Here is a 19,889-nt window from a genome sequence, read left to right on the forward strand (position 1 = left end):
GCGAAATAATGCATTCGCATCAAAAAGCTGCGTTTACGAGACAAAATAAAAGGAAAGGCTGGACGCACACAAACGTAGACTGACAACTTTATTTCGTTAAGAAAAACCAAGGCATATGTACCTGATCTCCACTACTATCTAATAATCAAAAGAAACCAGCAGGCGAACAAGCGGCATATACTAAAGCAACACGAAAGAGCAAACTTTTACTGTAAAGAAGATAAACGTAACCAGGGCCGGCCCACTAAAGCGATGGCCTCTTAATGCGATACCGTTTGGTGCTGACGCAGGATCATGAGCTCCCAAGGAGCAGCGATAGCGGCCGTTGCTGGCGGCTGTAAGAGGTTCACCAGCTGGGAAAATAAATCATATGAGATAGTTCTGGATACCCTGCCTACTTCACGTGTCATTTTAAAGACGTTGTGTTTTTACACGGTGACGTGCGTGTAAAGCCTTACAGGGTGAAAGACTTCAGGGACGCCCTCGCCAATGTTGCTATGATATCCGAAGTCGTGTCGTACCAGAGTGACCATGTGTAAGCGGTGACCTTTAGCAGCAAGGAAGAAGCAAACAAACTGGCTTTAGGGAGATCGAGGTCAAGGAACACTGCTGCATCGCCATTGACCCAGAAGACAAGCAGGTTAAATTGCGTCTGCATTGGATGCTGCATGGCGTCCTCGACGAAGACATCCGCATCGCTTTCGCGGAATTTGGCACCGTTACCGAGGTGACACGGCATCAGGGACAATCAACAAGGCCCTCTGCAGACTTTCCATGGCATGGAAAAGAGGCGGCAAGTAAAGATCATGCGGACACTATTATACTCGCATTACCGCTTACACCAGAGGAGTTTGCAAATCAGGTTGCTGCCGTAGTCTTCCCGACCCGTGCACATTATTCGGTGCCTTCAGCCGCAGTGGATGCGGTTGATAAAACAGGAATAACATCACCATTTACGAAATTGGAATTATTGGCTGCTATAGAAGAAGCGAATGGTAAAACTGCGCGTGGACATGATAATATTCCTTATGAAGTCTTCAAGAATTTAAAAGGAGCCGCAGTTGACATCTTTTTGGATATGGTAAATGAGGTATGGCAAGGAGGAGACATTTCACTCGGCTGGAAACACTCGGTCGTGGTCCCAATACCAAAGGCTGGGAAACCTCCCACAAGCCTAGAATCTTTGCGGTCTATCTCGCTAAAACCCACAATATGCAAGATCTATGAAAAGATGATAGCCACCCGCCTGTCATGGAGTTTGGAAAGTAGTAAAAATACCATGCTCGAAAACTGGGTTCCGAGCAAACCTTGGCACAGCAAATGGACCGGCTATGTTCGCTTAAGAGGTCTTACACGTGTCGCCTTATAGCCACCTTGTGCGCACTGTAGTGGCTACTGACGTGGCGAAGGCATACGACATGTTAGATGCCACGATATTTAGCAACATGGAATGTATAGGCATTCCCTTGCAGGTCATTAGAAGCAGTACATAATCTCCTTAAGAACGGGACGTTTTCTATCCGGATAAACGGAAAACAAATTGGCAATTACACCTCGAACAGAGGCGGGCCATAAGGGTCATGTTAGCACCTTTGCTATTTAATATCTGACTGATCCCACTGGCGTGGAAATTAGCTTATATACCAGAAGTGCGGTTCATGGTATACGCGATGATGTCACGAATTGGTCTGCTCATAAACAACTTAAGAGACAGAATCGGTACCTGCAAGAGGCTTTAAATACCATTGAGGAGTACGTCCAAGGTGCAGGTATTGAATTGTTACTCAAAAGTTGAGTTACATTTATGTTGCAAACAAAAATGGAGGAAAACAATTGCCAACGCAAGGAGCCACCCTAAAGATTGGAAATCAGGCACTGGAATAGGTGGACGAGTTATGAGTTCTTGGCCTAGAAATTCACAAATCCGGCAAAGGAACACAATGGCTTCATAAGGGGAAAAAAGTAGCTGCGACTTCCTTAAACGTAATAAAACGCATTTCGTCTAGGGGAGGAGGAGATCGAGCGGACATGGCAAGACGTCTTGTACAATCGGTGTTACAGCCGAGGGTACTATACTAGGTCCAATTCCAAAGACGCACGAGGTGGCAGTGGGTGAAATTGGAAACAATAAATAAAAACGCAACGCGCACTATCCCGGCCTAACCAAAAATTACTCCTATTCCTATTCTCCAAGAATTTGCACAAAGAAATACGTTAACAGAATTAATTGAAGAACGAGAGGCAACAAGGAATATGAAGCGAAAGTACGCTATGTCCATAGCGTTCTTGTACAACGAAATGACAGTTAAAACACCACCACTGGCGGACCCCCCTCCGTGAGAATTCACGACTATTACGACAAACAAGACCACTAGGCTTCGTCGCAAAGAAAAGCTGGCATCTCGACCACTGGTCAATGTACTTCCAGGTACCTGCGTTGCATATAAGGACGCATCAATTTTAGAAAATGGCGGTAGAAGCTACTAGCCCAACATACATAAACTAAAAGTACATAAAGATTATGTTTCAGAATACCCGGCCTCGCTTGTGATGGAACTCTATGCAATCCGCGATGCTGTGGAGGCCATCAATGAAATAAATTCCTTAATAGAAGCCCAAATCTATACAGACTCCTTAGACGCCATAAAACAACTGAAAAAAAGGGACAAATGCGCTATGTGTAACCCAGGAAATCCGCGCACACAATAAAAAATTAAGATACGCATCCAGATACATTGGACACAAGACGATACTGAGAACGATGAGCAGAGAAACGTTGACCGCCTCACACACGAAGTTCCAAACACTAATGCGCTCCCCACAAGGCTCTCTTCTGATGCCCACTCCGCTGTTCCCATGTTAGCATACTTTTTAAGGAAAAGTATGCGTGCCCTCATTCCCCAGTGTACATCTCCCCTCCCTCATAACTTAACGTGATTGGAGGAAGTTTCCCTTATAAGGATAAGAGCTGGGACGGCCCTTACCCCGTCGGTAACGTGCCGACGGGAACCTCAAGCAGACATCGGATCCACCACATGCCCGACATGTTCCACACCAGCTGAAGAAGTGGAGGTTCGCTACCTGCTGTTGACTTGCGCAGGGACAAGGGCATCAAGGACACAGATTCTGCGGGAAGTGAAACAAAACACTACAAGGAAAGGGGACTTCTTTAAATGGCTCACCGAGAACGATAAGAGTGGAAGCCTACTCCGGTTTCTTGCGGAAAATAATTTACAACAGTTTCTATATTATGCCTTATGGCAAGCTTGCGTAAAAAATAAACTTTTTATGGGCGCCGGTACATCACAATGTACTTATTGCACCCGTTTCCCCCCGTGCAGGGTAACAAACCGGTTTCTTTTACCGGTTAACCTCTCTGCCTTTCCTCATCCATCTTCCTCCTTCTCCTCCTTAGTTTCTGCTGCTGCCTTTTCATTTTTTTGTTCAAGTAATGGAACCACGGGCTATGAGTACTGAGAAATCCATCCCCATGAAAGCATTCATTTATTCCCCTGCTCGTCTGCCCTCGACCACATACATCTTTGGGAGGCAAAACCTGCATAAATCCTGCCAATGATGGTTGCCATGCCCAGATGAAGAGAAGTCTTGTTAAAACTTTGACTTGCGAGCTGAGACTCACTTTGAACCTTTTTTCGCTTTTAGTTGATACTGTGTACCATCTTCTGCAGATCATTCTACCTATCAGCATAATTCTAACTATATCATTTTGCTCATCATGAAATTATTGCACGTTTGGTGCAAGTAATTGATTGCAAGTGCTTCAACAGCAGCTAACATAAGGCGATTCTGAGCATATGTGGTATCACGTAAACATAAATACCTCAGTATCGAAGCAATGTCGATGGTTTAAACGTTTGTCTCACAGGTACAAGGGCTTTTGCAATGCAGTTGATGGGCCCCAGCACATCAAAAAACTGCAATGTGGGTGCACGTAAATGCAAAGCATGCTTGAATCCCATGTTCGGCATGGATGCCGAGCAGCCATCTAGCATATCAACCACTAAAGAAATTAGCCTCTCCCGCCGGGAAGTGACTACGAGTTGTAAAGCCATCGAATAGCTCGATCACCAAACAAGTTCGGCACCGCTGTCGGGCAACGTTGTCGAAGAGTGAAGTCATCAGATAGGTTGAAACACCGTTTAGAATCTGTGGAATGGTGTTGCAGTTAGGTGTACGTTCCCCATAAATCTCTGCAATTTAACAAGGTTGTTCTACATATACAGTCCTTTTATCAGGAAGACGGCTCCTCATACGTTCCGCTTACTAATTGGAACTTTACGCGGCAAAAGAGTGAGTGTGTACGTAAAGGGGCGACTTCTGGCTAAGTACATAAAAAATTCCATGTATGATATGGTGGTGGGAAACGTCAAAGGAACTAGCCCGCAGACAACCCTGATCCCAACTGGCACAAGATACAGGAAAGAAAGGTCTACGAAGTCTATTGAAGGAAAAGTTGGAAACTTAGCGTACACACCAAGGGGGCCGCACCACTTCCCGATTCCACTGAAGTTCATTGGCATTGACTTTACAGCGTAGATGGGAAAAATAAAATTACTCAGTTAGCTGAAAGTCTCGCAAAGCTCTCCGGGTGTACGCCGCAAAGAGCTGGTTTAATAGCTTCGGACAGGCACGACAGTTCACCCCAAAGATAGTGAAAGGCAGGACGAGGCCAGAGGAAGCTCTGGTGGATTGATTTGATTGAAAACATCTGGAGGTCCGAAGCGATTCTGACGTGCAAATCGATCGTCCGATCCGGGTATAGGGGCGAAAGACCAATCGAACCATCTAGTAGCTGGTTCCCCCCCGAAGTTTCCCTCAGGATAGCTGGCGCTCGATGGGACAGCAGTCACACCTGGTACAGCGAATGATTAGAGGTATTGGGGTCGAAACGTCCTCAACCTATTCTCAAACTTTCAATGGGTGTACGGGAGGCCTTCTGGGTAAGGCCTCCCGCTTCGATGACAGTGCCAAATGGGCCACTTTTGGTAAGCAGAACTGGCGCTGTGGGATGAACCAAACGTGGCGGAAGCGGACCGTTGCATCGCGGACGGATTGGACTTTGTCGCGCGTTGTAGACCCGAAAAGCCTAGGTTCCTCATTAAGAAAACTCTCTCGTAGTTAACAAAGAAACAGTTGTCTCTGTTAACCGCATACAAGGAGGGAGGGTTTGCCGTCCTTCCGAAACGCGTTTTTATATCTAAGACCCCAAAAGCAGTTCATGCAAATTTTGTAAAATGCATAACGTCCGAATCAAAACTAAGAAATAACACTAAAAAGTTATGCCAACGGTTCAATTTAGATAAAATTGCACGCACGATACAAAGAAAAAAGGCTTGCTGTTTGGAAACAGCAAGCCTTGCAGTTTGGTTACGCGCTAAAGCGCGTAAGACCGGGTGCCCTTTGTGCGTTATTTTGTCCGAAAAGTTGACCTGGCAAAACGATGTCGCCAAGTTTCTTCAATGCAACCTCAAGCGGCTTCCGGTCAATGACCCTTTTCTCGTTAAAAGTAGTGAAGAAGTTGTAAGGTTCCTGCATTACAACAGAGCAAACACTTTCAATGGCTTTTAAACCGATATAAAAGATTTATTTTACTCCATTCCCCAGAATGCCCTCATAGAATGTGTTCCTGATGCCACTGATATAATCATGGTGTTGTAGCCTTCCATTGTGCATACCCATATCCGCAGATGGTTTCATCGAACTAATTTGTTTCTACCTAAAATCAACATGTACTGAGTGGAACTGTGTAGAAGAAGGAAGGCACACCAGTCGTTGCTAGCTGTTCTTTACTGCGGGCCCAACATGGCGCTTACTCTGCTTCTCAAGCTCCACGTCCTCGCGCTTCCTCTACCTTAAACCATCAGGCTCAAATCTTCAACTAGCGGTTCCAAGTTTATCCAGAAAGAAGGCATATGTTTCAGATCATGCATTGCCCAGATTTTGAGTGACCTTTTCTGAGCCATGCACGACAGATCTTTCAAGTACCAACTACAGACTCCAAGAGTCCTAAAAACTTTTCGTTACGTTGATGACTTCTTAGTTCTCCTAGTTGTGATACTGAGGTATTTCAAACAGTAGCATCACAAGTTATACATGGCTTCTCGAATACTTTATCACCTCTTGTAGTTACTCATGAGTTTTCAGAAGAAGCGACAATGCGGTTTTAGAGCTAAAGGTACTTTTGGGGAAAAAATCCGTGTGTCGGTTATTTCAACGAAGAGCAAATAAGCCTATCCTCCCTTACAACTTATCCGTCTCAAAACTGGAAAAAAGGAACATCATGAAGTCGACCTTTAAAAACGCGCTCACTAAGGCGTGTGAACACATGTTGTAGGACAGCCTTTCTAAGTGTTTAGGCTGACACATTCCGGTTATCCACAATCTCTCGCTGTGTCTGTAGCAACAAAAAGCCTGAAAGAAATTAACCATGAACGGGATATACAAGATACGACTCGTCAGCCGGCCAGACATGTTGCCGTTCTGCAGTACCTGCACAAAATATCATAACCTGAAGAAAATTGGTAAACAAGCTGATCTAGACTTTGTTTTTCAGCCCCACTGCGCCTGTCGAGCCTGTGCAACAAAGTAAACAAAACCAAAATCAAAAATTGCTTTTCCTTTAGGCACTGAGACCCTTTTGTGGCCTGTGATCAGGGCGTGGCCTACTCCATTCCTCTACCTTGAGGTAAGGCATAAATAGGCCAAACAGAAAGGTGTTTTATTGAAAGGCTAATGGAACATAAGAACGATCTATCTAGGACACCGCTAAGAAATTTGCGTTCCCACTGCCGGGTTTGTGAAAGCAAAAACAAATGCATTCCTCGATTTGAAAAAATAACAATCCTAGTAAAAAAGTTTCATCTGATGCACGAAATTGTGGAAGCTGCTATTATTTCAAGCCTTAGGGAAGGGTGCGTCAGCACCCTTTCTATCTCACTATCTGAAAAAGAATTCACTTTTCCCTCTGGTTTTATCTGAATTCTTCTGTTTTTAGTGGCCCGATTTATTCCCTGCTCTTTTTCGTTTTATTCGTGTAATTGTTGGCGCTCATCCCTCATCCCTGGTTCCGCTAATCTAATTTTTATCACTCTACTATGTTCTAATATCATTGCAATTGTCATTCTTGGGCCTCTCAGCCATGTTTATCCTTCCTTTTTTTTTTCGTTCGTGTTGTGCGGCATAAAATTCATTGTCTAGTGTTTTGAAGCGATGTTGCATCTTTTTTGTCCGGGAAGAAAAACGTGTGATTGCCAGTTGCATTGCGTGCCCTCACTGTCATACTTTGATTAGTCCCCTGCGGTTTCTTTTAAAATGCGTGTGTATATAAGTGCAGGTTTCTGTTTTCTTGAAATAAAGTTGAAAGGTCAGTGCTCTGTCATATCGCCTTCCCCTTTTTTCCTGATCGTGTGCGCAGCTGATACAAATGGATCATAATCAACTATCCCCGCTGTTCGTGCTATTCAATCATATTGCCCTGGATTTGCACTTTCTAAGCTTAACAAAAGTTTATGCTCACCTCGCAATTATTTCTCTTTACTCCTTTGCTCTCTATATAATGAACCCTATTGCTCAATTGTTGTATCTTAACCTACTATTTAAAATAATCCCATGACTCAAGTACTGTTTCAGGTTCCATTCCTAAAATAATTTTTTGCGTTGCTGCACAGTATCTACAAAATTTTCATGTGCGAGCAGATTTTGCTTTCATAAATCGCAGTTATACCGAGACTTCGCTTCGTTCAATCCTATCGTACACATGACCAGGCTATGGCCCCTAATCGAAACAGGCTTTAACATATAGTTGTTGTAATGAGGCACAAGCTGAGCAGACACATATGCTCTATCTAGCCTTGCGTGGCTGTCTCTCTGGTAATGTGGGAATTATGGCGCATCAAAATTCGACTGTAAATTTGCAACCTCCTCGAAGTACCACTCTTAGACAAACTCGTTTAAAAAAAGTGCACTGCTGTCCCGAACAGGTTGTTTTTTAACTTCATCCCTATTGCAAAAACCAGTGCCACTGGGAGCCAGCGCCCCAGAGCCATACCTGATTATGGTCCCAGTATGACGCTGGACACTGGGCGCACTGGGACGCGGCATACTGGGACGCTCGGCGCCGGCGGTACTGTTCGCCCGGAAAAAAAAGGCGTGGGATAAAAATTAAAAAGTAACGAAACAAGTTAGGTGCATAAAAATACCTAAAAAAAAGTAAAAAGAATGTAGTGCACCAAGCGTGCCTCGAACTAAGTCCCTAGGTACATACCAATCACTAGCTCGGCACGCTAACCACTCGGCCACGCCGAGAATTTTTTTTTCTTTATTGCATGGAAAAACTTCCGTGAAAAGGAACAACTCCACTTAAAAATGTCCATGTCTAAAGTTACCGGGCTGCTTAATACGAGCCCGTCATATCCCCAGCCCGACAATGCACAATCATCAGAACATCAAAAGTCTGGGAGACATACACATGCGTCTAGATACGGCATCCAGTTTGGAGGTTCTTCACGTGCAGCATATACACTTCTCACCAAAGCACACTTCTCCCGAAACACGGATTTGGACGATCTTGGTGGCTCTGCATGCCTGTCGATCAGGCGGCTTTTCCAAAGGCTGAACAGTCCCATCAACACAAATAGATCGTAAGGCACGACAGAGTTTTTGTCAGGAGGCAAAAATCTAATTGTATAAAGCGTAATTTCAATGTCCTTTTTAAGAGTTCTTTGTAGTATGTCCCAAAAGAACATAGCATCACGGCACAGAATAAAGCAATGATCAATTGTCTCAGGCACGTTACAGAGACGACAATTTACCGACCAGGGCACAAACATCTCCTTATTGTGAAGAAATGTCTTGACAGGCAACGTCGCTGTATGTAATTTGAAAAAGAACGTTTTTGCAGCTGCCTGAATGCACATTTGCCTAACGCGCTTTAGAACAGTGGTGTCCAAAAACCCCAGATAAGGCTGCCGATACAACGGTGTAGGGAACAAAGACTCAGTGAGAGCCTGGGTCATCTGCTTTCTCGAGAGGCTATACAGGTAATCTACAGAGAAACGCACAGTGAGAAAATTCAAAGTGTCAGCAACCTCCTTAAGGAATCCCCATAAACGCCCCTCACGAGCCTGCCCAGTTGGTGCGAATAAGTAAGGCAAATGTGGACTAAGACGCCTAATGAGCACAGTTACAAGAAACGGATGGTTTGCTAATTTGAAAAAGAAAAAACGGGAAACAAGTTGATGCACAAACAAATGAACAAGGCCCACTCCACCAGACTCCAAGGGAAGAAACAAGTTGTCACGCCGCATGGGCTCCCATTGAGAGCGCCACACAAATGTTGCAAATATTCTGTGTATAACTTGTACTTTGCTCCTCGCACAATGCAGGACTTGAAGGACATACGCTAGCTTTGCAAACAAAATATGTTACAGACCTGTGCCCTAGCAAACACTGAGAGTTCCCTACCCATCCAAGCCTGCGTTTGTCGCCGCATAGGTACGATTTGTGAATCCTAGTAGGCTGCGCTGTTAAGAACTTGGTGCAGCGGAACCCCTAGGTACTGAAGAGGACTACAGTCCCAGTATATGCCTCCAAACTGGCTTGGTCTAGTGACCCAGTGCCCCAACCAAAAACCTTTGGATTTATCTAAATTAAGGGCCGCGCCTGATACATCGCAGAACTGTTCAGTCAAGTGTAAAGCCTCAAGTACACTCTTTTTGTCAGATCAAAAGAGGGCGATATCATCCGCGTAAGCTAAAATCTTAACTTCACATTGAGCCAGAGAGAAACCACGGATGGCTGCACTGTTAATTATACTGAGACAGAGGGGTTCCAGATATAAGCCAAACAACAGTGGAGACAGTGGACATCCTTGACGAACAGTGGTATTGGTTTCGTTAGCTCCTGATTAACAATTAGTCTTGTATACGAGTTCATATAGCACAGCCTTATGCCTTTGAGCAAAACGTCACCAATGTTTGCATTCTCCAAGACCGCGAACAAGAAATTGTGCCGAACTTTATCAAACGCCTTCGCCAGGTCAATTTGAATCAGAGCTACTTGGCCTGTCTCATCTGATACTGTCTCGATTACTGAACGTGCAATATGGATGTGTGTTTGAATACTGCGCTCTCTGATACCACACACCTGATGCGAACCTATCAAGTCCATGATAACCAGCTGCGAACGAGAACAAAGGACCTTGGCAAAAATTTTGTAATCAACATTACAGAGGGAAATTGGACGATATCCTTCAACAGTTTTCAACCGATTAGTATCTTTGCTTTTGGGAATTAATATTGTGTGGCCTGAATAGAAAGTGGGAGGCAGGAAACCCACATCAAAAGATGCTTGGAATACTTCCATCAAAACAGGCGTTAGGCAAGGCGAAAATGTTTTATAAAATTCGCTAGTAATACCATCTGGGCCAGGAGATTTCTGGTTCTGAAGGTCTGAATTGGCTGATTTAATTTCTTCCAAAGTGATGGGTCCCTCTACTACAGCACACTTCTCATCGTCTAGTCGAGGAAAGTTCTAAAGTAAGGAATTATAATCGAAACCCTGATTTGGATCTTTACAACTGCCGAACAGCTTTCGATAATCATAGAAAGCAGCAAGAATACTAGGAGCATCACTATATGTGCAATCACCATACTGAATTTCCAATATTTCCTTCGTAAGAGCATTCTCTCTTTCATCACTGAGGGCCCGACGTGAAGGTTGCTCGTCAAGAAACCTTCGAGTCCTAGATCTTATTAGGGCCACCTTGTATCTTTCCACCGCAAATTGTTGAAGCTCTGCCTTTACGTTATCAATTTCTTCAACATAGGCACCCGGGCTAACCCTCTCTAGCTCATGTAGCTCAGTTAGAGTGCGCCCAAGCTCACGAAGGTGGTGTCTCTTTAGGAACGCGATTCTTGCAGAGGCTTCAATTGCTAAGTTTTTGGTTTCCTGTTTAAACAAGTTCCATTTTTGAAAAACTGACAGATCGTGGCGGGACCATATGTCTTTCAAACAAGTAGGTACAGCACGCTTAAAGATTTCATCTGAGAGCAGACAGTTATTCATTTTCCACAGTTCCCACCGAGGGTGAAGTATCTGCCGACTGTACCTCCCTACCTGAAGAGACACCATGCAATGGTCACTGAAGAAGATGGGCCGCACCCAGTAACCAAACACATTTGCTAACGTGTCTGCAGAAACATAAATTCTGTCAAGGCGGGCATTAGAGGAGAACTGAAAATGAGTGAAATGAATACTGTCGCCTTTTCCCTGCCCCACATCCACAAGGTTATATTCACAAGCCAAATCGTTAAGTAATGCAGCACTAGGGTCATATCTCTTACATAATGCTGATCGGTCCTCATCCCTACAAACACAATTAAAATCTCCCAACAACATAATTTTGCGATCTGTGCACAAATAATTAACTAATGAAAGAAAAAAATGCCTTCTGTCTCGCTGTTTTACAGGGGCGTAAACACAAATAATTCGCCACTGCACACCTGAGATTGTGAGGTCACAGCATATAAGTCGTCCCTCGCCATCTATGCAATAAGACATGGCTGTCATCTCTAGTGCTTTTGGCCAGGAATAGCATACACCCTCCGGACAAGCCTCTAGGGTGGCTAACAATAATGTTATATTCCGGCAAAAACGGCTCAAGAGCAGCTTCCGTCTCTTCATCGGAGGACAACTTTGTTTCCTGAATTTCTGCTACAGACACACTCCATTTCTTTAACAGATGTCTTAACTGCTGCTGTCTCCGACGATTACGCATACCCCTGACGTTAAGGGTAGCGAGTTGATATGCTGCGACGCTAGCCATTTTTGGTACTAGTCCTTTTAAACATCATCCCCTGGAATGGGGTGGCCCGCCTGCAAATTGGCGGCCTTTCGGGCAGACATCGTCCTCCTGTTTAAAGTGACCCTTCCTGTGGCCTCTACACAGTGTGCCTTCTGGCCAGCACCATCGATACACACCTCATCATCTGCGGGACGCTTCAAAGGCACTGTGTTGTCCATGTCCTCCGCTGAGACACTCAAGGCTTCGGCCCACGAACCTGATTGGAGCACATCGCTCGGCCACGCCGAGAACTGGATTTTCTATAAACATTTTTGCATTTTATGTCATGACCCGCATTTATAAGGTTGGAACTTCATGTTTCGCAGTCTGCAGGCCATTGCTACCGTTCTAACAATTGCAACTTCTTGCAATTTAGCTTGCTGTCTGCTCTCACGACTTGCAACTAATGTTCTGGGTGCTTATGCGCGCTATTTTGTGCACTGGAATCATTTCAGCATGTGGAGTTTGACATCCCTGGCAAACTTACCAACGCCGGCTCTTGGGTGGTGCTCTGCTACCGTGGGCGTAATTTTCGCTTAACACGGAGCTTTAGTAGAAGCCTTCAAGGAAAAAAACGTGCGACCAAGCTTCAATACCGGCAAGCGCCGCAGCGATGACCCTAATTGCGTGTAACTAAACCTTATTTGTATGTAAACATTGCGGGAAGCGTTGCGATGACCGAGGGCTCGGCTGCTTGATACGCAGAGTAAGAAGGAGCGCAAAAGCTTGAGAAACACGCCAAATATTATGTATCACAAGAGCTGTATGTTGTTGCTTTTTCTCTCATGGACCCATCGCTCGGTAAACTACTCTCTTCCTCGTTTTAGTTTTTCTTTCTGCTGTTGATACTGGGCCGTGGTGCAGGCTACGCTCGCCTGCGATTGAGCCCGCATTGAACAATTTGGCAGTAATCATTGTGTTAGAGTGTCCTTAAGATCAGCTGTGAAGTTGGTTATGCATGGTAGCCCACATTATTTAATTCCAGCTTTAGTAGTGCGTTAATCGTCAGTCTGTCATGAGATCGAGGCGCGGCGATCGTTGTCTCTCTCGAAACGCTCGAAACGACCTATCGAAACATGGAAACTCTAGAAAAAAGATACTGCCTTTGTTTTCTTACAAATGCGCAACGACTTTGCAGCAAAAAGCGCTTGCTTGAACCATTTTTCATATGCCCCCCGATGGTCGATTGAAAGTATGCTGTTGCCCTGTGGCCCCTGAGGGATGCTACTCCGGCTGACGCCGCAGGCCGCACCGGCTATACTGGGGCACTGGGGACCAGTGCGGCCCAGCGCACATACAGCGCTTATCCCAGTGCATCGCGGATGCCAGCGACACACCCAGCGTCAAAAGGCTAATCCCAGCGTTTTTCTCCCATCGCACCAGTGCAGCCAGTGTCTTCCCGTTACTGCTCCAGTGAATATCGCAGACCTCCAGCGTGCTCAGCAGATCCACTGCAAAACCAGCGCGAAAATCTTACTGGTTTCGCAATGGAGACGCTGGTTTTTGCAATAGGGATCCTCTGACGCGCACACACAATTGAAATCTCCAAGGAAGATTACATCCGACCACACATCAGATAAGGAAGTAATCCGTGCCACGACCCGGATCGTAAAATGCTGTTTATAATTCCTCTTCTCTACCGTGAGGATGATAACGGGATTCCGCGAGTGACAGATACTGAGCCTCTCCATACAATTTATAGAACGCCGGTGAACTTTGATGCGTTCAATGAAATGCTCGTTGTGTTCTATAAGGGGCACGCAATGTACTTTCACGATTGGTCATGACGTCACCAGGCGATTCATCCATATACGAAGCTGACCCCGCCGAGCGTCCGATCCAGGCGTCCACATGACAGGCTGATTTTTTGTTAGGATACCGGAGCTATGCATCTTCACGGCGTAGCTGCCGCCACCCGAGGTCTCGCGTTGGCTGTCGGAGTGATGGTTTCGCAACAAAATCTTTTTATACCAATTCAAAAACCGGTTAGAAAACAAGTAAGCCTTTCGTGGAATATTTTAGTTTGGACACTGAAATATATTTAGGCCTGTTTGGTATTAAGTTGTATTCTACAATTGATGTGGGGTTTTACTTTCTGTTTTATGTTTACATTAAATAACTATGAGGTATAGTGACAAGTGGTCAATTTAGCAGCTGTTTAGAACGCTTTTGCTACTGTATCGTTTGTCGAGTTAGTTAAAGGCATCAAAACATTTGCCCTTGTGTTCGTCAACCGTAATAATGAACGCATATTTACAAAGTGATCAATATTTGTCTTTTTCGGTATATTCTAGCACGTGTCAATATTGTCATGGACCTAGCTCGACCTGTTCTGGGCTAAGTGATTAAACCTCAGCCGCTCTACGGTCCTCTCTACATCTACGACTGTGCTTCGTCTGGTCTGTTATATCTAGTGAAGGCCGGCTGGGTATTTTTGGCCGTTGCGCCATCCTTCCTTGTAGAGGGTGGCGCAACAGCAGCGAGCATATTTGCTGCTATAGCCACCGCGAAAATGCATTCTGCTTTGTTGTCGCTATTGAGCTCTGTAAAGGGCAATGCCCGCCTCTGCGTTTCTATCCTGCGACATCGTCCTCGCATTAATACATTAGGATCGTCATCTTTCTAGTAGTAGGCCTAATTAGGCTGACAATAAGCAAGGGCGTTGTAAATGTGTAAGCGAATGTAAGATACTGACAACTGCTGTTTTTTATTGTACATGGGGCTGGACATGCAAGGTGAAATTACAGTTCACTGTTCCTCGATGCTGTTCACTGTTCACTGTTCCTCGATAAACGGTGCTGCGTTTTAGGGAAACCACTTGAATGAAACGCGAGAAAAAATCTGATCTTTTAGTTTCTAAAATATGCATGCAATAACTACATTGAATTTACGTAAGTTTTACACGCAGTGACAGTATGATTTTCGCACAGGTGAATGTGTTTATAACGAGGAATCATTCAAATATACCATGAAGACGAGTCGAGGATGTTTTGATTTAAAATGTGACGTCGACAAAGGCACCGTTACAGGCGAAACGTAAGTATATTGGATAGAGTTACGTATGAGAAGTGCAGCTGGCGAAGTAGCCTAATATAAAACACGCCTTCCGACGATGAAGTTCATTTTTGAGCAACGAGCTATCCAAGGATCAGCCGACGACGCGAATAATGGTGAAATGTCATCGGTTCACCAATGAAATGCTGCTGTCTTCTATTGATGTTTCGTCGTTTACTATACCCATTTAAATTGTTACTTTGAGTCTGTGTTCCTTGGAGGAATCATGAAGCCGAGGCTGGAAATCGCTTTACTGTAAACCAAAACCGAGATAACAGTATTCTGAGCAAATAGCGCCGAATGACGCAAAAAATGAAAATACGTTCCATTGCGGTTTTGAATATAGTGTTTTGTGTTGTCTTCCGCAAAATTGAATACCATTTTCGTTCATGTGGAATCATTAATTTCTAGTTGAGTGTGCTGTCAAATTTGCCGCTTTTAGCCGCACGCCGATATACCGAAACTGCCGAATAATTCAGACGACGTGCTTAGATAACTCATCGGTGTCTCGACTTCAACCATTAAGTCGACATGAATAAGAGCTATATTTTATTCACAAAATATTCTTCCTTGTTATAAAAATAAGTGGTACGAACTTGTAAAAATTTGATTTATTAAACGTCAGGGTATTCGGGCATGCTAACCTGCCAAGTTATATATTGATAGAATTCTGCTGTGCTTTTTTAAAAGCTGCCTGAGTTAGGTGAAATTTGGTCATGATGAAGTTGAAGAATAAACGGGTCACCAAGGGGTGCAAAAGACCCAACACAAGCGTAATGTGTCATCTCGTTTTGTATTTTTCTCTTACCATGGTCCTCGTTTTTCACTAATTTTATCCTGAATCAGATTCAATGCCCCAAACCTTCCCGCTTACTAGGCGAAAATTCATCATCATAATCATCATCATCAGCTAGACTATACCTACTGCGGGACGAAGGCCTCCGCCACATTTCTGCATTTAGCCCAATCCTGTGTTAGCTGCATCCACGTGACCCCTGTGAACTTCGTACCCGCATCCGTCCACCTAACTTTCTGTCGGAGCCTGGTACGCTTACCCTCGCTCGGATCTAATATGTTACCCTAGGCGCCAATCGCTTGTCCTCTCTTCGCACTACATGCCCTGGCCATGTCCATTTCTTCTTCTTGATACCCACTAGAATGTGATTAACTCGAGTTATTTCTCTGATACACCTTGCATCCTTGCTATCTCTTTAACATTACAGCTATCATTTTGTGCTCCACAGCCCTATACGCTGTCCTCAACCTAACTAGAACCCTTTTCGTTAGCCTCCACGTATCAGACAAAATGTATATCCGCCTAAATAGGTCAAAATGCATTCGGTGTTTCACGTCCAGTATACTTGCCGTTTATTTCTATATTGGTTTCCGCAGCTCTTTCGATCCGGAGAACACCTTTCCATGAAATGGAGAGCCTGTTGTAAAATTCCAAATTTGGCGGGCGCTTTCATTCGACTTACTATTCGTTCTTTCTCCTGTTTGCAATGCTGCTATATATTTACGTTCTCTAAACAATATTGATTAGCTTTCTGGAAACGCAAACTTATATTATGCAGCTGAAAGCATTGAAACTATTTTTGTGTTATTACTCTTCAGTGAATACAATAGAAATTATAGATTTGTAGTATTTGAAACCTTTTTTAGTCTCGGTTTGCACATCAGCTCTCAGGTGAGTTGCACGATTAGTATTTACTGCATTCTCACACGATCGCATATATCCACGGCCATAGCGGCCGTATTTTGTGTTCAGTGCTATTTTTGTCTGTGTACGTTCTGCTTTCTTTTATTTCCTATGCAACAGTGGTTTCGAAGTTCGCTTATAGGTCGGCAAGATTATGACTTCTGTGCCTCTCTATTCTGCCTGTTGCGTCTCGCGTGCAGCAATGCGTCGGAGGTGCTGCCATTAAGCGCTAGCCACATGAGGAGATAATTCGTTGCGATACGCCACGCGACAGCCTCGCGCATGCAGTTAGTTGACTGAGAGCCGCCAAAGCATTGCCGGTCGCCGAACGACATCGTCGGTCGGCCACCTGGCGTCCGGCCTAGAAGAGGAGCTCACCGCGGGGACGGGAACGTCAACCCACCCCGCGCCTACGACCCCTTCTTTAATAAAATTTACCTCCTCCTCCTCCGCTCGTCGTTTCGGTCAGGCTGAATGCTTTTAGAATATTTAGCTGTCACCTGGAAGCAGCTCGCAAAACCGCGAATGGCAGAAAGCTTAGTGCTACGTATCTTCTATTGTGGCTCTTCTCGCGAATGAAGTTCATTCTCCTAGTCCAATTTAAGCAAAAAACAAAACAAAACCTGCAGACGCTCTATTCATCTGATCTGTGCACAGACATGAGCGCGTCGAGACAGTAAAGTAATACTGGTAAGGTAATATAGGAAAAGAAGGGCTAGTGTGGCTAGATATCAATAATGCGGTACAAGGTTGGCGAAAGCCACTTCTTGCAATGCAAGTCTTCATCGCAGTGCAGTAGCGCCCCAGAGAACTGTGTCCTTCAGAAACGCAATGCGTTAAAAGGATTTTCACCAGTATTTTTCTTACTTCATGCTAGTTAGCTTACAAACGAGATACTAATGTAACTGTACTCTCCTTCACAAATGGACATTGCGGCAGCACCAGAGCAACGCTGAAAACGTGGCGCACATTCGCCGCGCCCCGTCGCTTCTGCGGGGTGCACCAAAGGCAACAGCAGACGTTCACGTCGTTGTCGCGCGACGCATGGGCAAGGATTGTCGATTCATGATATTATCGCATTAATGATCATGCCAAGGCGATAAACATTCGCCGTTAAGTTATATCTAGGAGACTCAGCATAATGCTTCGCAAATAAATATTTCAGGCCAAAGAGTCGTATAGTACCGCATTAGACTATTCTGCCTCCTCAGCCGCTCACTGCTCTGCTGTGAAGCTGAAGGGGAAGCTGTCGTTTAGAGTGGACCTCCTATTCTCTCGTTTTAGAGTTGATCCGGGTCACCGTTCGTTCAGTTGCCGGTGTAAGCGAGCGAACCTCAGTCCCGAGCCAAACCGAATTCCTTGGAAGGATAATAGCAAGGAGACACATGAGCTCTGAGCCGCTGAACAGAATCCAAATCAAGCCGAGGACTGGAATTGTGCGTCGCATGTTGTGCGCTACGGAGTAATTGCCGAACATTCAGGTTTGAACTTAGGGCCGACCACGGCCATGAAATATTCAGGTTCATCACTGCTTGAAAAACAACTTCGGAATTATGCCATTAGGTAAACTATATCGCATATCATCGGCCTTCTGACTTTTCAGGCATTAGTCAGCTCGCTAGGCCTTCATCTCATACTTAGCGTAGCTTGCTCTGCATTGGCGGAGGCCGGCCTCTGGGGTTGCCCTCTGACAACCATAATGACACCCGCCATCGAACGAGAGGTTGTGGACCCCGCACGATTCCCTATCGGTGACTGGGAGACAATATTCGGCATGCACGCCCACAATACGACAAAGGGTGCTTTAATGTGGCTTTTTCCCGTTTCTCACATACCCTGAAGGGAACTACACTGCTCACCATTATAGCGCTGTGTTCTCACAGCTCGAGCAGCTCTTTCGCTGATGCCCATTACTGACTTTGGCACCTCACTACCAGTTGTTAATCCGGACACAAATATTCGCGCTCGTAATATCACCGCTAGCGCTATCGACTCCGGAAGTAAGATTGCTCAGAACAGCCTCTCTTTCTCATAAGGCTCCTAGGAATACCACTACAGCAGTAAAAAACCGTGATTTGCATCCCGATCCTGGCTGTCTCGTTCTGTTCTGTCTCCTATGCCGTCGAATGGATTTGTGTGAAAATATCAACTGCGCTACACCTGGCGTTAAAGGGACCCTGGTGAGGTTTTCAGATGCTCTATACTGTAGAAATTGTTTACTATAGTAATTGTTAATCGCATCTGTATATTATTTTTTGCGATTATGTAAATAAACACCAGCGCAATCGCTGAACTAAAACACGCCATAAAAATCTAAGAGCCCCGAGCGATCTCTTCAGAGGAGGACAGCGAATAAAAAAACCTCGCTCATGACGTCCGATGTGACGTCAAACTGAGGAGCCGAAGACGTACCGAGTCACTCGAGAGAGCTCTCGGCGTACGCTTGCGTGCGTTGTGGTCGTACAAAACATGCCAACGTAGTCTTGTGCACTTAATACAGCAATGCTCTGTACGCGTTCGTATGCACTTGTACCCACGGCCGCGACCATGTCATCTTCATTGTTTCTCGCAATGCCTATAGCCCGATGCGCTATTGGACGCCACTAAGAAAAGAGATACATCTAGGTGACAAAAAAGAAACCTATTTTGTTCAAAGCATTTGTATGACATACTGCGTCCAGACTTTGTTTCTAATGCAATTTCCTTAGGACCTCGTCAAAAAGGCGCTGTTAAATCTTGACGTGGTTTATTCCATTTTCTCTCACTAAGGAGTCATGCCAGTCGTGATTTCTTAGAAGCGCGTTTAATAAAAAGAGGAACAAAGCGATAAGGGCTTGTTCTTCTAATTGTACTTATATTAATGCGTCACAGTTCTGGGTCCATATTCGAAGTTTGCGTCGTTATGGAAGTGTCGCTATCTTATGTGACGTCGAGTCATCTAATCGGTCGAAGCGCCGGAACCTGGTATTACCACTACAGAACCGGAAGAGGTGGATACATCATGTTCCGGCATTTTCACCAATCAGGTGACTCAAGATCGGGGAGATAGTGACACTTTTGATGACGAGGCAAACTCGGAGCATTGCATCTGGTCTACTTTTTACATGAACTGTTGCGCTAAGCACTGATTGCGATCCGTTCACCTAGTGCAATCCTTAAATGGGACTGGCAGAGATCATCGGCGCGTGCTTTTACTCGCGTCTGTCGTTTTTATGCACAAGGGCAAACGCTACGGCGTCTATGCTAAACATCGCGAAACTCATTAGCCTCATC

At 44.9% G+C, this 19,889-nt stretch overlaps 1 protein-coding gene across 2 annotated transcripts in view; it reads left to right on the plus strand.

The window, feature by feature from the left end:
* The window catches only part of LOC146194714 (uncharacterized), a 361,541-nt gene that overhangs the window by 221,672 nt on the left and 119,980 nt on the right, over positions 1–19,889 (plus strand). For both annotated transcript variants that reach the window (XM_084597512.1, XM_084597513.1), the window contains exon 13: positions 14,794–14,899. In XM_084597512.1, coding sequence (XP_084453638.1) covers positions 14,794–14,899 — 106 coding nt within the window. The remainder of the gene's footprint in view (positions 1–14,793; positions 14,900–19,889) is intronic.

The sequence above is a fragment of the Amblyomma maculatum genome, chromosome 3, assembly GCF_055883805.1.
Source record: "Amblyomma maculatum isolate TAMU_Amacu chromosome 3, ASM5588380v1, whole genome shotgun sequence".
NCBI lineage: Eukaryota > Metazoa > Arthropoda > Arachnida > Ixodida > Ixodidae > Amblyomma > Amblyomma maculatum.